Source organism: Pagrus major, chromosome 21 (genome assembly GCF_040436345.1).
Source record: "Pagrus major chromosome 21, Pma_NU_1.0".
NCBI classification, from domain to species: Eukaryota; Metazoa; Chordata; class Actinopteri; order Spariformes; family Sparidae; genus Pagrus; species Pagrus major.
The window spans coordinates 67369-90388 of NC_133235.1; the positions used below are offsets into that span (position 1 = coordinate 67369).

General features: G+C 41.6%; 1 protein-coding gene across 2 annotated transcripts in view; it reads right to left on the minus strand.

Moving 5' to 3' along the window:
- Positions 1 to 557: 557 nt before the first annotated feature.
- ska1 (spindle and kinetochore associated complex subunit 1) overlaps positions 558 to 23020 on the minus strand; it is a 32257-nt gene continuing 9794 nt past the window's right edge. Inside the window, exons 5-7 of one of the 2 annotated variants that reach the window (XM_073490434.1) lie at positions 10560 to 10697; positions 5272 to 5441; positions 558 to 1269 (exon numbers count right to left, since the gene is read on the minus strand). In XM_073490434.1, coding sequence (XP_073346535.1) covers positions 1121 to 1269; positions 5272 to 5441; positions 10560 to 10697 — 457 coding nt within the window. In that variant the 3' untranslated portion in view covers positions 558 to 1120. The remainder of the gene's footprint in view (positions 1270 to 5271; positions 5442 to 10559; positions 10698 to 23020) is intronic. The other variant, XM_073490435.1, reaches the window with a different exon arrangement.

Below are 23020 nucleotides of genomic sequence, written 5' to 3' on the forward strand. Positions count from 1 at the left end.
GGACTTGTTTCAGTTTCTTGAGGACGTTTCACCTCATCCAAGAGGCTTCTTCACTTCTAACTAACTGGAGGGGAGTTGCAGTCTTTTAAACTCTGTGTGGGAGTGTCCTTACAGAGTCGTTAAGGACACGTGTGAGCTCTGAGTTTCAGAGTCGTTAGGGCCACTTGTGAGTCGTTGGTCAAACCAGTCTTCATGTGGGTTTCTAAGGCTAGGTGAGCCCAGGTGTGAATGGTTGTTAAGCTGTCTGGGGAGAGAACTCAGTACAGCATTGTAGGTGGTTGATAAGTAATGTTGTAGGCCACCTCCTCTGTTCAAAGACGGTCGTTCCAGTTTGACATAGATGGATTCTTTTATTCCCCTTTCAAACCATCTTTCTTCTGTGGCCAAGATGTTTACATTGTTGTCCTCAAAGGAATGATAAATCTATCCTTATTTAACCTTTTTTTTTTTTATATCTGAAACAGCATTTATCATACTGTCAACATAATTAAGTAGAGATGCACACTTCATATAGGATAGTGAATGATGATTAGGGTTTCAAGGTATTAATCATAAGGTGACTTTCTAACCTTTGATTTTTATTTTGTTTACCACTGTCAGCTTAAAAATACAGTTGTTGACACTTGTAACAATAGAATATATAATAAAGAAACATCTTATTAACTTCATTAATAATTATTCATTCCACTACATACATATGTGTACACATTCCAGTATTATTTGCATATACAGGGGACAAATGAGAGCATATCCCTGGGTCATTCTTGTTAAGTATGTGCATTGGATGACAGTGGATTCACAAAGGGCATTTTGGCTCTTGCTTTGACTTATATGCAATAATATTCTAACTCAATGAAGCCACTAACATAATCAAACTACTGTTCACTATGACTCATCTTACAAATAAGAACATCTCATGTATTGTTAGACAGTGGGCATGATGCACAAAGCAATCTTGCAAACATACAGTCTGTAAAAAAGCCTCTTAACTAGCTTGACTACAACCAGGACATATGCCTATATACAAACTGTTAGGCCACAATCTCACCATAATACACAAACATACAAAAGAGAAAAATAATCTAACAGAGCGTAAAATGTCTCATTGCGTCTTGTTAATCTACAGCAACATATAGCGGATGAGTCCCCCACCTCGAAGCTCCCGTAAGCGCTGGCAGTGTCGTAACATGTTCAAAATCCCCTGAAATCGTTTGTCCACCTTCATCTGAGTAAATTCACGAATGTCATCCTCCACCACAAAATACTGACCTGAAAGACATTTGAACACCACAACAAAATGGGTCATTCTTATGGCTGTCTAAATATGATCTTTGGGGCTGTGGGAATTGCAAAATCTAACCATAACAGTATGAAATACAGTTCTACTGCTCCTGTAACTCTTAAAAGTAATAAGTATGGCATTTAATGAGTCTCATAACCCACACACATGAAAATCAGGTGCTTGCACATGATAATAGCACACAGAACTATATCTGCAAGTGTTAAAGTGAAACTCTCGCCAAAATGCAACCTAGGCTTTTTTTTTTTTTTTGAAGGAACCCGAGTCAAACCTTTGTGTAAAAGCATAATTACGATGAAAAAGCCACTTTTAAGATTTACCGTATTTTCATTTTCGGGTCAAAATCATTTTCAATTGCATGCTAGGGGCAACATTACGGTAGCATCAAAATCGCTATTTTTAAAACACTAAGAAGACTCGACACAACGTGAAACTTTGCTCGTAGTATCACTAGGGTCTCTACACATGAACACGAGCATTGAGAACATTGATCGTGTACACAGAGTTTACTGAAAAGAAGGTTTTTGAACAACTCACGCTAGCAGTAGCTTGCTCCGCTCGCCGCCGTCCTGCCAGTCGAGAATAGTCGATCCCCGAGTGCGACGTAACATGGAGAGTAAAGGTGGAAAGTTCCTAAAGCGTCGCACTCGGGAATCGAAATCGAAAATAGCGATATCATTGGGATGACTTTCAGAGCAATATTAAAATCCATCTGAATTTACAGGGCCATCACTTGACTTGATTTTTGAGACATTTTCCTACAAAATAATCCTGCAGGAGTGATTATATAATATTGGTTTCAAACTGTAGCCCACCTCTCTCTCTGACCATAACCTTTTGATTGGCTGTTTGGTTTGAACACTGACACAGTCCAATACAGACAGTCACCAGAGAGAACCACCGATTTTCATTTGGTCATCATGTTGGAGCAAGTAAGTCTTACAATAACATTATGTTAACATCTTTCAGAGAACCTATTTCAATATTGTTTGAAGGTACTGAATTTGTTTACTGTAGTACTAAAGTTAGCCAGCCGGAAAACAGCATCCCTCTCCATGAGTAAGAGCCAGACCCATGGTTTTGTTCTTATTTTTTCAGAGTATAGCAAAGCTGATTCACACACCTGAATGAACACCTTTTTCTGGGTGGATTTGTGGAGAGTCACCAGCCATGTGAAACATGTGAACCACTGAATTTAATGCTGGATTGTCTGGTTTTATTGGATTGTCTGTTTCTAATGGATAAACCGGTCTGTTGGTTCTCCTGTGCTGCTGAACGTTGCTGGATTGCTGCTTGCTTTGAGTCTGGGCCTCTTTTTCCAAGTGGATATACTGTGGATCTCTTTCTGTGTGATATTGCTTTACGCCTGAGTGGAATGACCCCTCTTTTACCATGTCACTAATCATCGTTTTGTGTTTATATCATGATGTGGTTTTCCTGGGAGCCCCGATGGGTCTGTCAGACCTTCTCCTCCCGTAATGCTCCCACAGGATGAACAGTACTGTGGAAGGTGGACAGCTAACCATGTCAATCTAACTTTTTCCCACAGTGACTGCTCCAAAATTACTTTAACACTCATCTGAGCTGAGGGTTATGATGATGTGATCATGGGAAAAAAAGGCTGCTTATAGCTGAAGAGTATCTTCACTACTATTGTCTCCTTGTGCTGAGGGAACATTTTACTATTCCTACAACATCATTTACTGGGAATGTATTCTCCTCGTTTTACTGATGTAAAACACCAAGCACAAACTTTTAGTTATATTATTGCCTTTGCTCTCAGGAAATGTTGCGACAACAATATCAGCATTAGTTGAATTTATTCAGATCTTAATCATGTCCATTTTAGTTGTCTTATCTTAAATACAATGAAATACATTGTATCTCAGTTGAGACTCAATCCTAAATGTTTTTCAAAAATCATTGACTTAGCCTTTACAAATATGCCTTTTAAAAATGTTGCATCAGGTGTTTTTCCAAGTGATGCAAGTGATCATTGGTCTTATTGTGTGAAGCACTTTGTGTTACTTTGACGTATGAAAAGTGCTATACAAATAAAGTTTGATTTATTGATTGATTGATCATTGTGTGATAGCAGTTGTGCGAGATACAAGAATCCGTAATAGTAAGCCTCGTTTTGTTGAAAAATGTAGTATGAAGATGTTTGTTGAGCAGCTTTTTTACATTATTTGTACAGTTTTAATTGTTTTGGAATTACTTTCATAGAACCTTAATTGAGACTGTAAACAAACACGCCCCCCTCCCTTAATTAGAATTAAAGGATGTGATAATCCTCTGTTTACTTAACTGAGCTATCTGAACTGCTTCATGAATGTTACTCTGTATGGGGCAGGGCACGTAAGTCAGGAGCAGAGGCTGACTGGCTCTTTTCTTGGCAATTAAGAAATAAATGCACTCTTTTCCTCCAAAAAGCAACCACAAAAAAGTCCAGAGAAATTTTGGAAAACCATCAAATCATTAGATTCCAGCAGTAACTCAGTTAATCTGCCACCCAGTATTTTTACTGAGTCCTTGAGTCCAGGGTTACTGATCAGACTGGAATGTTGAATTATTTTAATAAGCATTTTATTTCCTCTGGTTTATAGTTTAACTGTGAAAATATCAGTATCTCCAATTATCAACAGAGCTAATGGTAATTCTTCATCATATCAATGATCAGTTCTTTATCAATCAACCCCTTTACCACAACAGAGGTCACCAGGGCTTTAAAAAAATTTAATACTAGAAAACCAGCTGGTCCAGATATTTTAGAGCCACTATTTCTTAAATTGGCTTCAGAATTAATTGCTGAACCATTGTGTCTCATTTTTAATCTTACCCTGTCAACAAATAAAATCCCCAAGGAATGGGAAACTGCCTTTGTTATTCCGCTATTGGTGGTGATCCAACCAAATAATTAACGACCAATCTCTCAACGCTCTGTTTTGGCAAAGATGCTTGAATCTCTGGTCAGTGTGTAAGTAAAAGAATATCTGGCTTCCAATTCTATGCTCTCTGTATTTCAGTCAGGATTTCGCAAAAACCATAGTATTGCTACGGCTGCCACGAAGGTCATAAATAACATAACTGAACCATCCATAATAAGCAGTGCAGTCTTTCGCTGTTTATAGATTTTTCCTAGGCCTTTGTTATTATTGACCACGATACTCTAATTGGACGTCTTACAGCCATTGTTTTTTCTGAACAGGCAGTTGGGTGGTTTGCAAACTACCTCTCGGAAAGAACCCAGGCTGTTCAGTTAGAGGGTGCTGCCTCTAAGGCACTGCAGGTCCACAAGGCTCAGTCCTAGAACTTTTATTATTTACCTTGTATATAAATTGCCTCGGACAGAACATTCAGCTTCCCTTCATTGGCTCCCCGTCTGTTTTAGAATTGATTTTACTGATCACTTTTAAAGCAGTCTTGGGTCTGGCTCCGATCTACATAGCAGACATGTTAATTCCTTACGAGCCAGCTTTGTTTTGTCAGAGCACTTTGTAAACTGTGTTTTTAAAAAGTGCAATATAAATAAAGTTTATTATTATTATTACTATTATTCCTTAACTTAAAATTTCATTTTTATGCTGATGACAGTCATTTACTGCATTGCACCTACTCTTACTAAGGCTTGCACCTACTCTTGCTAAGGCTTGCTAAGGCTTGCTAAGGATCAGTTGAGTCCAGCTTGTCTGTGTGTTTTATCTGATTATTTGAGTGTGCTTCTTTCTGTCGAATTGTTGTTGCTCTATTACTGCCATTTTTGGTCTCCCTTGTAAAAGAGATCTGTGATCTCAATGGGACTAACCTGATTAGATAAAGGCTGAAAAAAAAACCCATAAATAAATAAAATAAATAGAACACCAATCAGATAATATATGCAATGTGTCATAAAATCAAACTAAATGAGATAGGAAAACCAAATCATCTCTAATGTGCATCAGTCAAAAAGTGAATGCTGCAAAGGGAAGTACCTTTCGTATCTTTGGTCTCCTGGTTCTTAAAGCGCTGGTGCAGCTTGCGTGCATTGCTGTTGAGAGATTTCAGCGACTGATGGAGGATCTTGTATTTAGCCATTACAGCTGTGTTAATACTCTGCACTACAGCATTAAGTTGATCATATGTTGCACGTCCTTTCATGTACCTGAGTGAAACACAAAATTCAGCCTTTGAAAACAAAATAAAGGTTAAAAAGACACACACATAAAAAAACAATCTTTTGTCAATACCAAAACATCTCCTCTTTAACATGCTATATTTACAGGTACAACAGGGGGGTATGGACAAAATTCTAGGCCCCGATATGTGCGGGGTTGTGAGGGCCTGTTTATCACTGCTTGCAGTTTTAATGTATATGCTGCTCAAAAAAGTTAAGGGAAGTCAGTTAAATTTCAGGAATATCAATCTGTCCATTTAGGAAGCACAAGTTATTGTGAATCAGTTTCCCCTGCTTTGGTGCGAATGAAAGTGACAACGGGTGCAATGGAGAGGCAAAAGCAAGACAATCCCCAAAAGGGGAATGGTTTTGCATGAAGTGGCCACAGACAATTGCGCTTTCCTTATCCTTCCTGAATGATTCTTCTCTAGTTTTGTGTTCTGCTAGTATCCTTGTCACTTCTGGTAGCATGAGGCGGTACCTTCAGCTAGGGCTGAACGATATATCCTTATCGTATCTATATCTAGATATGCACTTGCTCGCTATACACTTGCACTATGTGGATGATATCAAATTTCTTGTCAGTCAATCGTCATTTAATCGTGTCAGATTGATAAAACAGTGTGGTTATATGTTTTATTATTTTATTTTATTGTATTGTATTATTGTTGTAATTTAGATTATTTTGCATATATTTTCCCTAGAAAATGCGGCGAATAGGCCATAGGTCTCTGCAAAAAAGTTGGTGGGCCACTTCTCCCACAACCGGAGAAAGAGGCAGGCACTCCTGCAAGCCCAGAAGTGCCTCAACCTTCCAGTGCATTCACTTATGACCAAGTGCCAAACTAGATGGGGGTCCAGGCAGCTACTGCCTGAAAAGATCCTCGAGCAGCACAAAGCTCTGACAGAGGTTCTCTCAGAGGATAGGAAGGCACGGCACCTAATCCCCACGTGGCAAGACCTAGAAGTACTGGAGTCAGTCAGCAAGGCTCAGGGACCACTGATACTCTGTCTGGGCAAGAATATGTCAGCGTCTCACACCTTAAACCAGCTTTGAGCCTTTTCAACATAACTCTCTTGTCACCAAATGAGGAAGACTCCAACTCCAAAGTCCTTAAAAAAGAAGATGTTGGAGTACCTGAAGAGAAGTAAGCAGATGGAGACACTCAAGAGCTGTTGGATGTGGCATCTTCCCAAGATTTAAGACACACTATATGAGTGACAACATCATTCCCATCATCAAAGCCAGAGTGGTGTCAGAGATGGAGACAGTGGAACACAAGGTAAATGTAATGGGTAGAATGGATGAATCCGAAAACACTGTGCATTCTATTAAATGGTCTTGTTTTACAGTTCAGTAAATGTTTATAAGTATGTTTACATTGCATGAAATATTGTGGTCTTCATATCATGATTGTTATATTGCAATGTTGAATTATAATGTTTCAACACATAAAAAAGATTGTTTGTTTTAGAATCCACCCTCTGAGGGCAGGAGAGTAGAACAAGATGCAGTTCCACCCCCAGCATAAAAAGGCAAAGAAGACATTGGCAAGCTTCTTCAAAAGCAACACTGCCACAGCGACAGCATCATTTGATGCCACTGCATCCATAGAATTTGAAGTCAACAGCTATCTCATGTCTTCTACCCTGGATAGTGAAGAGGACCCACTTCTATGGTGGAAAGCCCTCTAAGTAAGCTTTCCCCGTCGGAGCAAAATGGCACAAAAATATTTGTGCATGCAAGCCATCAGCTCTCCCTCAGAGAGACTTTTCAGCACAGGCGACAACATCATAATTTGTCAGTGGTCCTGTCTAAAGCCAGCAATGGTCAATGAGCTTGTCTTCCTCGCAAAAAAACTCTAAAAGAAGCCATGCACATAAATGCACACAGCCACTTTTTTGTAGAATGTATGTTGATTTTGGAATTCAACATGTTCTGCATGTTTGTTTGTAGCCTTGTTTGTGTAGGAAAGTTTACAATAAGTTAAAAAGAGTTTACAAAAAGCGTTTACTTTAAGTGCTGTTTACAATAAGTGCTATATGGTGCTTATAAAAAGTATTCACCCACTTGTTTTCTCCTTTTGTTGCTTTTATAAATGGAATCATGGTCAATATAATTAGGCTTTTTTGACAAAAAAAATTACAAACTCTTAAATGTCAAAGTGAAAATAGATTTCTACAAAGTAATGTCAATTAATTAAAAATATATAATTAAATAAGTGATTGCATAAGTATTCACCCCCTTTAAAGTAACTGACCTTATTCAACAGAGGTCCAGCCAATTGGTGCTAGTAGTCTCACAATTAGTGAAATGGAGATCACCTGAGTGCAGTGAATGTGTCTCAGGTGATTGTAGTATAAAGACACCTGTGTCTGAAGGTCCAGTCACTGGTTAATCAGTATTCATGGCTACAATTACACCATGAATACAAAAGAACACTCCAAGCAACTCCGTGAAAAGGTTATTAAAAAGTATATGCCAGGGGATGGATACAAAAACATTTCCAAGTCCCTGAACATCCCCCGGAGTTCAGTTCAATCCATCATTAAGAAATGGAAGGAATATGGCACATATGTTAAGTTAATCTGCGTAGAGTAGAGGAGACTAGTGAGGGAGGCCACCAAGACACCGTCAAGGAGTTATAGCTTCAGCAGCTGAGATGGCAGAGACTCTGCATACAACAACTGTTGCCCGGGTTCTTCACCACACAAAGCTTTATGGGAGAGTGGCAAGGAGATAGCAACTGTTAAAGAAAGCTCATTAAATCTCGACTAGAGTTCACCCTAAGGCATGTGGGAGACTCCAAGGTCAACTGGAAGAAGGTTCTTTGGTCTGATGAGACCAAAATGGAGCTTGTTGCCCATCAGACCAAGATTTTTCTAAGAATGCTTAATTTTCACTGTTGCTGTGAGTGTCAAATCATAGTCATATCATATGTTGTATTGATATTGAGATATTTGGCTTAAATATTGAGATACAACATTTTGTCCATATCGTGCAGCTCTACCTGCAGCCCAATCAGGTTGCTAACTCGATTGGCATTTGCGAGACAACACCAGAATTGGCAGTTCCCCCATTGGCGCCCCATTCTCTTCACAGATGAGAGCAGGTTCACACTGAGCACATGTGAAAGTCTGGCGACGCCGTGGTGAACTTTATGCTGCCTGTAACATCATCCAGCATGACCGGTGTGGGTCAATGATGGTCTGGGGAGGCATATCCTTGGACGGTCGCATAGACCTCCATGTTATAGCTGACTGTACCCGGATGTGTTCAATGTGTTCAACAGAACTCGCGATAGATACACACCAGTATTTATATCCAGCTGTGAGTTTCAAATCACTAGTGAAGGCAGATCCCTCTTGTGTTTGTGTGTCGCTCGGTCGCTCACAGCTGGATGTAAATACCGGTGTATCTATCATGAGTTCTCGTTGATCTTGTCTGGCGCGGCTTCCGTAGTGCAAGCGGCTATGAGGGAGACTTGCGTGCACGCGGGAGCGTGCCTCCAGGCAAATATAGTATAGTGACTGTTTAAGCTATAAAAATGTACTAAAAGACCTCGTTTCGAGTAAACTCTGGTTGTCGCCACTTCAGGACACTTGGATTGCAGCGGACAAGCAGTATGGAGGAATATTACAAAGTTTTAGTGTAGTTTTATGGACCGTTTTGTCTCGGACGCCATTAACGCCCGTTATATGGATTTTTGCTGCAGGAGGGTACCCCCGCGGGTCTCCAGCTGCACTTTGAGGAATAAGAAACTACACTGGACTTCTCATCAGCATGAGGGTGAGTCGATAATGACTGAATTTCGTTCTAGAGTAAACTATTCCTTTAATGCCATTGACTGGCCCTCTTGTTCCCTTGACCTAAATCCAATTGAGCACCTATGGGACATTATATATTGGTGCATCCGGCGCTGCCAAGTACCGCCACAGTCTGTCCAGGAGCTCCACTGATGCCCTGATCCAGGTTTGGGAGGAGATCCTGCAGGACACTATCCGCCAACCAATCAGGAGCATTAAGGAGTATTAAGATTGTTGACAGACTTTGACCATTTAATTACACCTCTGAATTTCCATGTGTTTTGGAAGCTGCGAGAGGAAGTTGGTGTCAGGAGGTAGAGCGGGTTGTCTAGTAATTGGAAGGTCGCATGTTGAAGTGTCCTTGAGCAAGATACTGAACCCCAGTTGCAGACCTGCCAACCTTGAAGAAGGTTGGCAGGTCACACACACACAACATCAATGAACGGTAACTTTGACGAGTGGTTAACAACACCGTCGGGTAAACTCAACATCTTAATTTTACCTTTTCAATGCTGTTTGCATTGGCTGAGAACTATAGGGATGCAGGCGATTAGCAGTGACAGCAAGCGGGCGAAGAGGGATCAGTTATCCAGCCACCCTGGCTTTCTTGAGGCACTGAATTGAATTAAACTCGCGAAGCATTTGGCTAGGAGGGGCAGGTGGGCAAGGGTGTTAAAATGTAGCGCTCTAATTGGCCAAAAGCTTTTCACTCCACTTACACGCAGATTGTTGTGGCTCAGCAGCAGAATCAACTTCATAGATTGAACTTGCATAGAAACTGAAACCGGCGAACTGTGAGATGCAACAAAATGCATACCTGGAGAGCAGCAATTTGTACAAGCGTACTAAAGGGTCAAAATGCGTGCCAAGTAAGAAAAATGCATACATGTTGGCAGGTCTGCAGTTGGCACCTTGCATGAAGGCCTTGAGATTTTTCTGACCAAATTTGAGGTTGTTTGAGGTCAACAAGTAAGCAAAGTAAAAAAAAAAAACATAATTGTAATTTCCTGGTGGCACTACGACTTTTGGCATATTAATGTGTTCAGGCAGGGACTCTTATCAAAGTCTTAAGTTAGGGCATATTCGACCATATATAGTGGAGTTACATGAACTTCCTGTTTAAAGGTGAATCATTGACCTTCACCTGCACCACCACGGCCACACCCTTCAACAAAAATTCAAGTTTTTATTAACTTTTGAAAGCTTGCTGCTGCACTTTTAAACTATGTCCCAATAACATCATGAACAATATCAATCGTCATATCATATTATTTTGGATATTAAAGGGATAATACTCACTGAGGGATGCTCTCAAACTCTGGCATAGTGATAAACGCCATCACCCTGACAACGGTTTTGTCGGACTTTTTGACATTTTCCAACTGGGCGGGCTGAACGTCCACCGCTTCATTCTTGGTCATTACAGCTTCACTTTCACTGAGAGATGAGAGAAAATTAAACACTAGTCACGTTTTTCAGAGCTGATGGTTGTTTTGTAGTAGCATGATATTGTTTGGATAACTAGATAGTCCAATAAAGAAGAAAGAAAAAATCTAGACAGAATCTATGACAGTAATGAAGTCAGATTAGTTGTGTCAGAGAGAGTTTTATTGGATAAGCACAGCTCATGTTGTTTGGATGAAGAGACAAAGATGCATTAGCTACTTCTGTATAAGGCAGGGCTCACACTGCAGGAGCATCAGGCAGATTTAACCCCAATTCGCCCCTCCCAACAATCGGGGGAGAAATCTGGTCCAGGAACTCGGTCGATCCCGAAGGTCTGCCAAGATCATCTGGTAATGTTAGGGGTTTACAGATCTAGTCTTAAACCTCCTGAACAGCTCACAGACCCATCAGGGCCACCCCGATAAATATCAAACATGTATGATATCTAGAAATTCTCTACCACCAGATCCAATCTGCCACCATTTCCTGTGCCTGGACACAGGCGACAGCTGACCCATGACCAAATAAGCATAAGATATAATAAAACTGTAAAGAAGTGAGGATTAAACCATTTTACACATGAGCGACAGCTGTATAAGGTGGATCCATCAATGCACGTTCAACCTGCAGACTCGTTCATGTGAGTCCGCTGTCACTGTTATACACTCTGACCTACCCATCCATCCATGCAAACTCTGCACAGAGAGGCCCTGTCCCAACTGGGTCTCGAACCCAGGACCTTTTTGCTGTGAGGCAACAGTGCTACCCACTGCGCCTGACCCTGACTTCCAGGCATTCACTTAAAACTCCCAAACTGACTGTTGTTCTGTTGTTGTTTTATCACATAAAACCAGGCTGGATTAAAATTAATTTATTCAATTAATGTCTATTTAGTCTGTTTCTTTCTGCCATTGTTTATCATATGGACCCTAATGTTAGCTTTGTGAGCTAACATTAGCTAACAGATTTCAGATTTCAGATGAAATCATGGGACATGCTAGGTGCTAGGTTTGTGCTCATGTCAGAACTGTATCGGCTCCGTAACTGCAAAACCCAGTCAGGAGTTTCCTCATTAGTAGGCAGATATGCAAATCACACTATGCCCCTCCCCTACCCAGTGAAAAAAATACTGACATGGTAACAAATCCTGTTACCTAAAAAAGAGAGACATGAAGAAATTCGGAATACCGTCATTGAATGAATAATTAATCATTTTAATGCTTATGGTTTATATTTCAATATAATTGTTTTCAGTGCCAAATAATTGATTCAGTGCCAGTAAAACTTTTTTGGATATAAATGTTTCAATGCCAATGTTTCCTTTATGAGATCAGTTTTTGTTCTCAATGACAAATTTTATTTTCAATGCCAAAATTCACTGTCACTCTTCAGGCTCCATTGCTAACTAGCTTCCTTACTAACATTAGCAAGAAGATGTCAGATATAACGTTATATAAGTTATATTGAAAATAAGAAATTGATGGGGTCATTGTTTATTAACATTCCAGGAAGTATTTCACTCACAAACCCAAGTACATTATATTACATCTGGAGACAGCATTGGAGGCAAGACCCATTCATTCCTATGAAGCTGCTCAGTGGCATTTTGAAGCCAAAACAAGTTTAACTTCCCCAGTATGAAAATACCTGGATCTTCTTTGTTGTGCCCATAGAGCAAGCGCACTAAAGACTTCCACCGACCGAGCTGGTTAACTTCTGGTTTAGCGCCCAGCTAACTTAAATGAGGATACAAATATTTTACAGTGTGGCTCTTCTAGACTTTCCAAATTTTACTTGACCAAATGGCCTCAGTTATGACAGTAGGCTCATTCAAGATGCTTGCGCAGAATCATTCAGCAGCGATCGCTGCACAATGCATGCCGGTTAGATTTGTGTCTGACTTGCACTGACGTCATGCACATGTGGGCAACGGTTATCTCAGGGGATGGAGGCAGCTACAGTTTTTGGAGTCAGGTGCTGCAGTTGCTCTCCACCAACTGCAAACACCTGGTTTTCGCCTGATCTAACAGCTGATTGGTTTAGATGTTGAGTGAAAAATATGAGACATTTTATAGACACTTTTCATTTTTGCTGAATTGTAGAGATTTTGATCTTATTTGTCTGATTTTGAAGGTTCTGTTGGGACCCACAGATGAAGTCATTCATTGTGGATTTCAAAATGGACTCTGAACTGAACTCAGTGTCCCAGAATTCCCCATTCTTCACACCTAGGTGCAAAATTCAGCTTTGAGCTACTATTGGTCAGGGTGACGGACCCCCCTCTGATCAGATAGTCAAAACTCCAGCGCCTTCCCTTGTTCTTTCTCTTCTCCTCAAGCTTCTCTTATCCTCAAGGGCTCCTCTCCATCTTCTCCCCCACGGGACTGGCTGCCCTCAAGATCTCTTCTTCTGGGCCTAACAGCTGCGGAGAGCTGCAAGCTGCATTTGCAGCAGGTCCAAAGAACTTATCCTCACTGCAGCGACACAAGGTCCTGCCAGTATTCCTGATCAGTTAGCACCAGCAGCTGCAACACAAAGCTTGCCAGCTAACTTCAAAATCTGAGGAACAGATATAGATAAATTTAAATTTAAATTTAAATTCTGGTTGATGTAACGCATATGTGTTCGATTTATGTGTGTCCACTGTTTGAGTGTTGTGATCTCAGGTCAGGTTATTGGTAGTTTGCTTTCCTAGACGGCTAATTCGACGTTAGTCGAATGATGCTTCACACAGACTCAGGGTCTTTGCATGCAACTAACCAACTTCTATAACCTGGCATCATGTCACTCACACACACTCTCTCTCTCTCTCACACTCACACTCACTCACACACACACACACACACACATATACCTTGAGCCTGGAGCATATCACAACCACATGTGATATCAGTGACCACCATTGTTTCTTTGTTCTGCCAGACACACACTCACACACACATACACACACACTATACACAGTATATAGTACATGTTAGTGTGTTTTCATCTTTGTGTAAATAAAAGACTTTTGAACCTTCAAGCTGCCTATTTAATATTGTACAAGAGTGAATGTCGCCAACCTCTACTCTTTCAAGAACTCCAAAATCCTTCAACCATTACTAGCTGTTATGGTAATATTGGTTGTAGTTATTAAATTAATTATTAATCAGAGCTACAAACAGTTTAGTACCTTTTCTGAGACTGATTTGGTGAATTGGCTATCTTTTCCCTTCTTCAAGGGTTGTGCCCCGAGGTGATCTAATGTAAATTGGATCTAATTAGTAATCATAATTAATAATTATACCTGATAATCATTAATTATTACTGATAGCCAAATTTAACCCAAAACTCCCTATTACTGTTGCATGAAGCACTACATTATGGTGCCTTGTGTGATGTGAGCACAACAGTTCTGTTAACAGAATACTATGCTGTGTTGCCGGTGTGGAGACTAAATAGCTCACATTCATATTATAAACAGCACACAATCAATAACTTAAATCGGCCTAGGCCTGTCACAATAATCAATAAATCAATTAATCGTACGATAAATTAAAATGAGCTCGATAATTTTGCAGGCCTCGATAATTTCCATTTGCATGCTTGTTTGTTTTCCTCGTGTCAGTCACCATCCCCATTCACACTGCCGTTTGCATGCGGGGTTCCTGCGGCAATTCTCCGCATCCGCCTTTGTGTGAAAGTTTCAGATGCGGTGAGGGGTGAAATTTCGCTGCGCCTCCGGAGGTATCAGAGGCGCAGTATTGGCGAACTGAGCTGGCGGCGCGGAGCGAGGGCGTGTCGATCTGATTGTGTTGGTGTCTGATAACTCTACAGATCCTTCACTCAACAAAATAAAGATAAATGTCCCACAAAGCAACGTTACAGGACCAAACAACAGTAACGTAGTAACTGGTCGTGTCTTTGGCAACTTATGTGAGGAAAAAAATACCGCAGTTATTCGTGGATAAGTGTCTGTCAGCCTGCCGGTCCGACCGACTCTTCGTCACATTTCTGGCCGAAAAACAGCGTCTGTCCCCGGCAAAAAACTTTAACTCACCAAGTGTTTGTCGCGGTGAAAAAAATCACTGCGATGGTCAGTTACTGTTGTCATGGTGACGGTCAGCCCTCCAGACCAAGACTTAGTGAACTTCATGAACCCCGCGAGTGAAATAGTCAGACAGCGTCCAGTTTACTGATGGCGATTATGTAATTATGTAAATTATAGAAAAACGTAACTTTGTCACTTTCCAGGATGTTTGGTGGGTCAGGATCTCAATTACAACATATTATAACAGCATCCATATGATTATAAACAGACAGCTGGTACATGTTTAGATTAACAGGAGGACACCGGGGAAACACCTTGAAAAAAACATACGTCATCATCATCACGTGTACTGTCACGCCTCCACATCACTACAGACAATGGTGCTAACATTGTTGCTGCAGTAAGGAACCGTGGCTGGCCATGGCTCAATTGCTTTGGCCACAACCTCCATCTTTATTTATTTTGGATATTTAAAATGTCTTCTTCACATTCCAATATTAAATATTCTTTAGAAATAAAGGTTTATTGATCTTTGAAAGGGTGTACTTGCGTTATTTTGCCATTATCATTATATTAGTTGAAAAATGGTCTCAAAGCGACAATATTATCGTTTATCGCAATAATTTCTAGGACAATTTATCGTCCAGCAAAATTTGTTATCGTGACAGGCCTAAATCGGCCTGTAAAATATTTAACAAAAACTAGTGGTAAGTGGGATGTGAGGATTCAGCCCCGACATTATAAATATGTGACAGATCAATAATGAAAACTATTATTGTATAGTATTGTATTCTTTTCCTTTGTGTTTGACTTTTAATGTATTGCACTTATTAATGTAGTCTGAGAGAGACAGTTCTGCTCAGATGACTTATAAACGGCATCAAACTGACATGAAGCTGATACCTGCGAATTTATGTAAAATAGAGGTTGACCCATACAGAATTCACAGATGGCCTGTGTAGAGCTTTAATAGGCTGTGGTGTCAGAATGAACAACTGAAGACTGTGTACAAACTGATAAACATTTATATCAATCAGAATCAGATCTAACAGGATGATAGTGTTTCTGTGACTTCCTGTACAGACTGAAGGCTGCTGGAAAACTGTCCGACTTGATCGCAGCCTTTTGGCTCTGCCCACTGCTGCTGCCGCGTGAGCAGTTCATCTCAGTCTTGATCTCAGTCATTTTGTGGGGTTTATATCATATGGAAAAAGTCTTTTTGAGTGGCAGTGACATCAAGTGACAATGTAATCACAGGGTTTGGCCACTATGAAAACTGGCTTCAAAGCCTGCCGCTCTTCCTTGGGGCTTGTACAAACCAGTTAAAAACTTTACATGAAGAAACTGCTTCACTCTGTCCGTATTATCAGCTGTGACACACTCTGCTACATACTGCTGGCCTGCTGAATCTGAGAGTGCTGTTAATAATGGATTCGGAGCATGCTCTGCTGGACAAAGTAAGTGATTGCACCATTCAAAAATCACCCCAAGCATCGTTTTCTGCATTATATGGTAAAATATCGGTGCATATCAGAAAACATATGGCAATACTGATATGCCTGTAATAGGCCCATTTAAGTCCCATATCAGAATCAGAATCAGAATGAGTTTTATTGCCAAGTAGGTTTTCACATACAAGGAATTTGTTTTGGTCTCGAAGGTGCGTGTGCCATACAGTAAACAATAAACAAAAAACAATAAATAGACAACAAATAGAGACAGGCGAGACAGACAGAACCATAAGTGACAACAAAGTGAGAGAGATATGTAGTCACATGTCTCTCATTAGTGCAACGTGACTATATGGTGTAAGAGGTAGAAGTCATTTTTTTCAGTGTCAGTGGGGGACCCGGGCATTGTTTGTGAGGCCAACTGCAGTCGGGAAGAAACTGAGTTTGTGCCTTGAGGTTTTGGTCCTGATGGACCGCAGCCTTCTGCCAGAGGGGAGTGGTTCAAAGAGCTTATATCCAGGGTCGTGGAGGGATGGCAGACAGCAGCCAATCATCCTCTCAGCGGAGCGAATGATATGCTGCAGTCTGCTCTTGTCCTTGGCAGAGGCAGCAGCGTACCAGATGGTGATGGAGGAGGTGAGGATGGACTCAATGATGGAGGGGTAGAAGAGCACCATCATTGGCTTTGGCAGGTTAAACTTTTTCAGCTGTCGCAGGAAATACATCCTCTGCTGTGCCTTTTTGAGGAGGGTGCTGGTGTTCAGCTCCCACTTGAGGTCCTGGGTGATGATGATGCCCAGGAAGCGGAAGGATTCCACAGAGTCCACAGGGGAGCCACACAGGGTGATGGGGGCAGGTGGGGCTGGATTTCTGCATTTAGCTCCAAGCTGTTTTGTCCACACCAGGACACCAGGTAGTCAATCTCCCATCTCTGGTGGTCGGACTCATCACCACCAGAGATGAGCCCAATGAGGGTGGTGTCGTCCGCAAACTTTAGGAGCTTGACCGACTGGTGACTGGAGGTGCAGCTGTTTGTGTACAAGGAGAAGAGTAGAGGGGAGAGGACGCAGCCTTGAGGGGAGCCGGTGCTGATGGTCCGGGAGTCAGAGACGTGTTTCCCCAGCTTCACATACTGCTTCCTGTCAGACAGGAAGTTAGTGATCCACCTGCAGGTGGAGTCTGGTACATGCAGCTGGGAGAGCTTTTCCTGCAGCAGAGCTCGGGGGCAGTTGTGGGGAGGCCAGGGCCTCTGCTGGGGTGGGGGGGAGTGGCTGGGGGTCTGGGTGAGTTGGGTTGGATCCCGGGGGATGGTGACAGGTAGGCCTGTCACGATAACAAATTTTGCTGGACGATAAATTGTCCTAGAAATTATTGCGATAAACGATAATATTGTCGCTTTGAGACCATTTTCAACTAATATAATGATAATGGCATAATAATGCAAGTACACCCTTTCAAAGATCAATAAACCTTTATTTCTAAAGAATATTTAACATTGGAATGTGAAAAAGACATTTTAAATATCCAAAATAAATAAAGATGGAGGCTGTGGCCAAAGCAATTGAGCCATGGCCAGCCACGGTTCCTTATTGCAGCAACAATGTTAGCACCATTGTCTGTAGTAATGCGGAGGCGTGACGGTACATGTGATGATGATGACGTATGTGTTTTTTTTCCAAGGTGTTTCCCCGGTGTCCTCCTGTTAATCTAAACATGTACCAGCTGTCTGTTTATAATCATATGGATACTGTTATAATGTGTTGTAATTGAGATCCTGACACACCAAGCATCCTGGAAACTGACAAAGTTACGTTTTTCTATAATTTACATAATTACATAATCGCCATCAGTAAACTGGACGCTGTCTGACTATTTCACTCTCGGGGTTCACTAAGTTCACTGAGTCTATTTGGGAGGGCTGACCGTCACCATGACAACAGTAACTGACCGTCGCGCGACAAACACTTGGTTAGTTAAAGTTTTTTGCCGGGGACAGACGCTGTTTTTCGGGCAGAAATGTGACGAAGAGTCGGTCAGACCGACAGGCTGACAGACACTTCTCCACGAATAACTGCGGTATTTTTTTCCTCACATAAGTTGCCAAAGACACGACCAGTTACTACGTTCCTGTTGTTTGGTCCTGTAACGTTGCTTTGTGGGACATTTATTTTTATTTTGTTGAGTTAAGGATCTGTAGAGTTATCAGACACCAACACCATCAGATCAACACGCCCTCGCTCCACGCCGCCGGCTCGGTTCGCCTCTGATACTACCTCCGGAGGCGCAGCGAAATTTCACCCCTCACCGCATCTTAAACGTTCACACAAAGGCGGATGCGGAGAATTGGCGCAGTATCCCCGCATGCAAACGGCTGCGTGAATGGGGCTAGTGACTGACAAGAGGGTTCTAGTGAGAGACACGAGGAAAACAAACAAGCATGCAAATGGAAATTATCGAGATCATTTTAATTTATCGTATGATTAATTGATTTATTGCAGTGTTTCCGCCAGGATTTTTTTAAAGAGTGGCGGCGAGGGTGGGCTGATCGACGGGGGGGGGGGGGGGAGGAGGGGTGCGCGCGACCGGATCGTCGACTAGTCGCTGATGACATCATTCATATTTTTCCCATCATAACTAAAATCCCAGGAGGAGGGAAATGCTCTGCAACAATCTGTTTCACTGACTGACAGCTCATGCACAGAAATGAGTCCACAGTACAGCAGCTTTATAAACAACAAGCTGTAAATCAGTTTGTTTTTTTGTAACATATAGCCTACAGGTGCAAAAGAAAATACTGTAGCTACTGTTCATTAAACAATTAGGGAGGAAAACGACACACAGGCCTCGTCACCATCACAGTCCTGCTCAGTCACAGTTTCACTCACAGTTTTAGTTTTTCCTGGTTGGTTGCTGCTGTTGTTGTTGTGCGCGACGTAAAGCTGTCGATATGAGCGGAGTTTTTTTTTTGTTTTTTTTAATTGCCGGCAGCCCGGACACACTGCCCGCGGAAGCGGCAGTTTCTCCTGCTCTCTCTCTCCGCGCCGGTCAAACATCAACCCGTCTGTATCTGCTCGGTTTTCCAAACACAGGTCTGTCTCTAGCGCTGTATGTAGCCTATGGATGTGTCTTGTGTGCAGACGCAACTGACAAATACTTATAGACGGACAAGCAAACTTAATCATCATTTATTTTATTTTGAAAATTGACCGGATTCTCTCGCCTTTTCTGTGCCCGACTTCCTGTCTGGTACGCGCTCGTTCTATCCAGCTTGACTGCGCTCGTATTTTTTTCATTCAGCGCACTCAGCTGTTGTTTCAAGCCGCTACTCTTGTAGCCTACTGTTACATGATCAGCGACTAGTCGACGTCAAGCTCAAAACGTCATTGTGGAGCAGGGGACTAGTCTGTGCAACCTCTAGTGGAAAACCTGCTTTACATTGTTTTAACATTAAAAAAAAAAAAAAAAAAATCATCATTCTGAAGGTGTGGCGGCTTTTATTTTGCCGTGGCGGTGCGCCACGATCAATTACATGTAGCGGAAACCCTGTATTGATTATCATGACAGGCCTGTCTATTTTGTTTTTCAAAGCGGCAGTAGAACTCGTTCAGGTCATTGGCTATTTGTAAATCGTTTGTAGAGTGGGGAGCTTTTGGTTTGTAGTTGGTGATCTGTCTGAGACCCTTCCAGACAGAGGCCAAGTTGTTGTCTGAGAGCTGCTGTTGTAGCTTCTCAGAGTACAGCCGTTTAGCATCTCTCACCTCCTTGCTAAACCTGTATTTGGCCTCTTTAAACCCATCTTTGTCCCCACTCCTAAACGCTTTCTCCTTGACCAATCTGAGCCTTCTGAGTTTAGCTGTGAACCAGGGCTTGTCATTGTTGTAACTCACCCTGGTTCGTGTTGGTACACACAGGTCCTCACTGAAGCTGGTGTATGAAGTCACAGAATCAGTGTACTCATCCAGGCTGTTGTTGGGAGGCCAGAAAATAGTCCAATCTGTACAGTCAAGACACTCTTGAAGCCTCTCCACTGATTCACTGGACCATATCTTGGATATCCTCACAACAAGTTTAGAGAGTTTTAGTTTCTGCCTGTATGCGGGAATCTGGTGGACCTTGACGTGGTCCGAGTGGCCCAGTGCTGCACGGGGGGCGGCGTGGTAGGCACTGTTGACTGTAGTGTAGCAGTGATCTATAGTGTTCTCCTCTCTGGCCGGGCATTTAATCTGTTGACAGTATTTGGGGAGATCATGGCTGAGATTCCCTTTGTTAAAGTCGCCGAGGACAATAACGAAAGCGTCCGGCTAATTTCGCTCATCTGTATTTGGTCGGCGAGAAAGCGCTGCGCCTCCTGCGCTGTAAAAAGGTTTACAGTTTATGAAAAAAGATTCCAGAATAGGACAACAGTGTTGCAAGATCACTGTCACATCTTTACACCAGCCACTGTTAGTGTAGAAACAAATACCTCCACCCTTCATTTTGCCAGAGAGCTCTGTGTCGCGATCCGCTCCATACAGGTCGAAGCCAGGCAGCTGTAGCGCAGCTGTAGAGTCAGGAATAGTTTCGCCTAGCCAGGTTTCCGTAAAGCACAAAACGGAGGATGAAGAAAAGTCTCTGCATCAGGCAGACTCTCACAGTTACATAATGAACTCTCTCCAAGGGTCTGTCTGGCCCTGATGTCTGTTACTTAGATTCAGTGGGACACCTTCTCTAAAATGCCTAAATGTTTTTGTGCTTTACAGTCAGCTTCACAAGTAATCCAATAAGGGACTTATATATATGATAACTAGAATGGCGCTCAGTCCTCATTAATTCAATCAAGTCCTTGGCTGTAGGAAGCAGTTAAAATGTGGATGGGACAATCTAACGAGGTTCTGGGCGTAACAGAAGAAATGTAATTTCCTGTATTCTGGTTCCTTTTAACAGGTGTAATGACACTTTTATCTGGATAAACTAGCATGAGAAATTATGGGTACACTTTCATCCAGACACATATTTGAAGATATTAAAAAGCACAGGAAGTTATTTGATGACTCATTTCTAATAGCTTTGTGGCACAGGTACCTGATATCTGATAAATACCTTATCAAAAATATAATTGCAATCATTTCAAATAGTAAATAACTTAAAATCCATCATATAGAACCAAAAATATCTAATTATCCGAATTATTGTGGCAATTATTCACCAACAATGACTGAAAGAGGTTGATGCTTTTACTATTCTTTATTGAATACATTGTATAACCTGTTTCATAACCTCATCCAGTTGTATCAACTTATGTAATAGTGACACTGCAACAACAATTAAAAGACTAGAGCTCCCCTCTGATATCCTTCATCCATTTTGTGTTTAGCTCATTTTAGTTTGGTCATTGCTCCTTCCTCTCCTCTTCATTTCATCCCTTTTAGTCACATTTTCCATCTATCTTTTCTCTTTCTTGTAATGTTTCCCTTCTTGGTATCTAGTCTACTCTCTTTATTCAAGGCTTTTTTTGGTGACAGCATGTGCCCCACCTTGCTCAGCTGCCTGGCATTCGGGCATCAATGACTAGTTAACGTGTGTGTGCTCCTGTGTAAGCTATGTGTCAGTCTGCCTGGGTGCAAAGTAGGAGTGAAAACACGGTATGGAATTTTATGGATATTTAGAATTTTCCATTAAAAAAGTGGAATGGATTTGATAAGCACAAAGAATGCTTTGCAAAGAGCGCCTTGTGAACAGACCAACGCTTTTTCTACATGGTAAAAATGGGAGGGACTTAATATGCCTGTTTCTTTTCATCAAATCATTAAATGATAATTATCATTAAATTAGTAAGTATAGTATAAGTATATTAAAAAAAAGTGAGAAAATGTTGAAAAAAACACCTTGTAATAAAAATATATAAGAAATAATGAGAATATGAAATTAATATGAAAAAAATAAGAACATTAAAGAAAGTGAGAAAAGATTCCTGGATTCCTGCAGCAAAGGTTCATCTTTTCTCCACCTTTGTTTGTTCACACTGAACCAAGCAGCTCTGGTGTAAAGCCGCACCAGTGTGTGGCCGCTGCAGGACCAAAAGAGGCGTGACGGTACACTTCATGATGATGACCGTGCGTTTCCCCCAGTTTCCACCTGTTAATCTTTACATGTACCCGCTGACTGTTTATTATCATATGGATGCTGTTATAATGTGTTGTGATTGGGATCCTGACCCACCATACATCATGTAAAGTGACAAAGTTAAGTTTTTTGCTCTAAATTACTTAATTACATAATCAGGACGCTGTCTGACTCTCTCACTCGCGGGGAGGGATGCTGTTTTCTGGGGGAAAATTCACTGAAGTCTCGGTCGGGAGGGCTGACCGTCGCGGTGATTTTTGTCAAGATCAGTAACTACAATAACACAATAGTGGAAGGCGACAAACACATAGTAAGTTAAAGCACTTTGAGCAGTCTGTAGACTGGAAAAGCTTAGAAAAGCTATAGCAATGCAAGTCCATTTACCATTCAACTGCAGGAGCCACCTGGCTCTGCTGCCGGGGACAGACGCTGTTCTTCAGGCAGAAATGTGACAAAGAGTCGGTAGGACAGACAGGATGACAGAGGCTGTCTGTCCTATATTTTCCACGTTATAACTGCAGTATTTTTTTCCTCATATAGCTGCCAAAGACACTACAAGATACCACATTAACGTTGCTTTGTGGGTTGAAGTGTGGGACATTTCTCTTTTATTTGATGAGTGAAGGATCTGTTTAGCTGTCAGACTGAACACCATCAGACTAACACACTCCTGTTCTTTTCCATTCACACAGACGCCAGCTCGCCTCTGTTGAGGCTCTGATACTACCTCC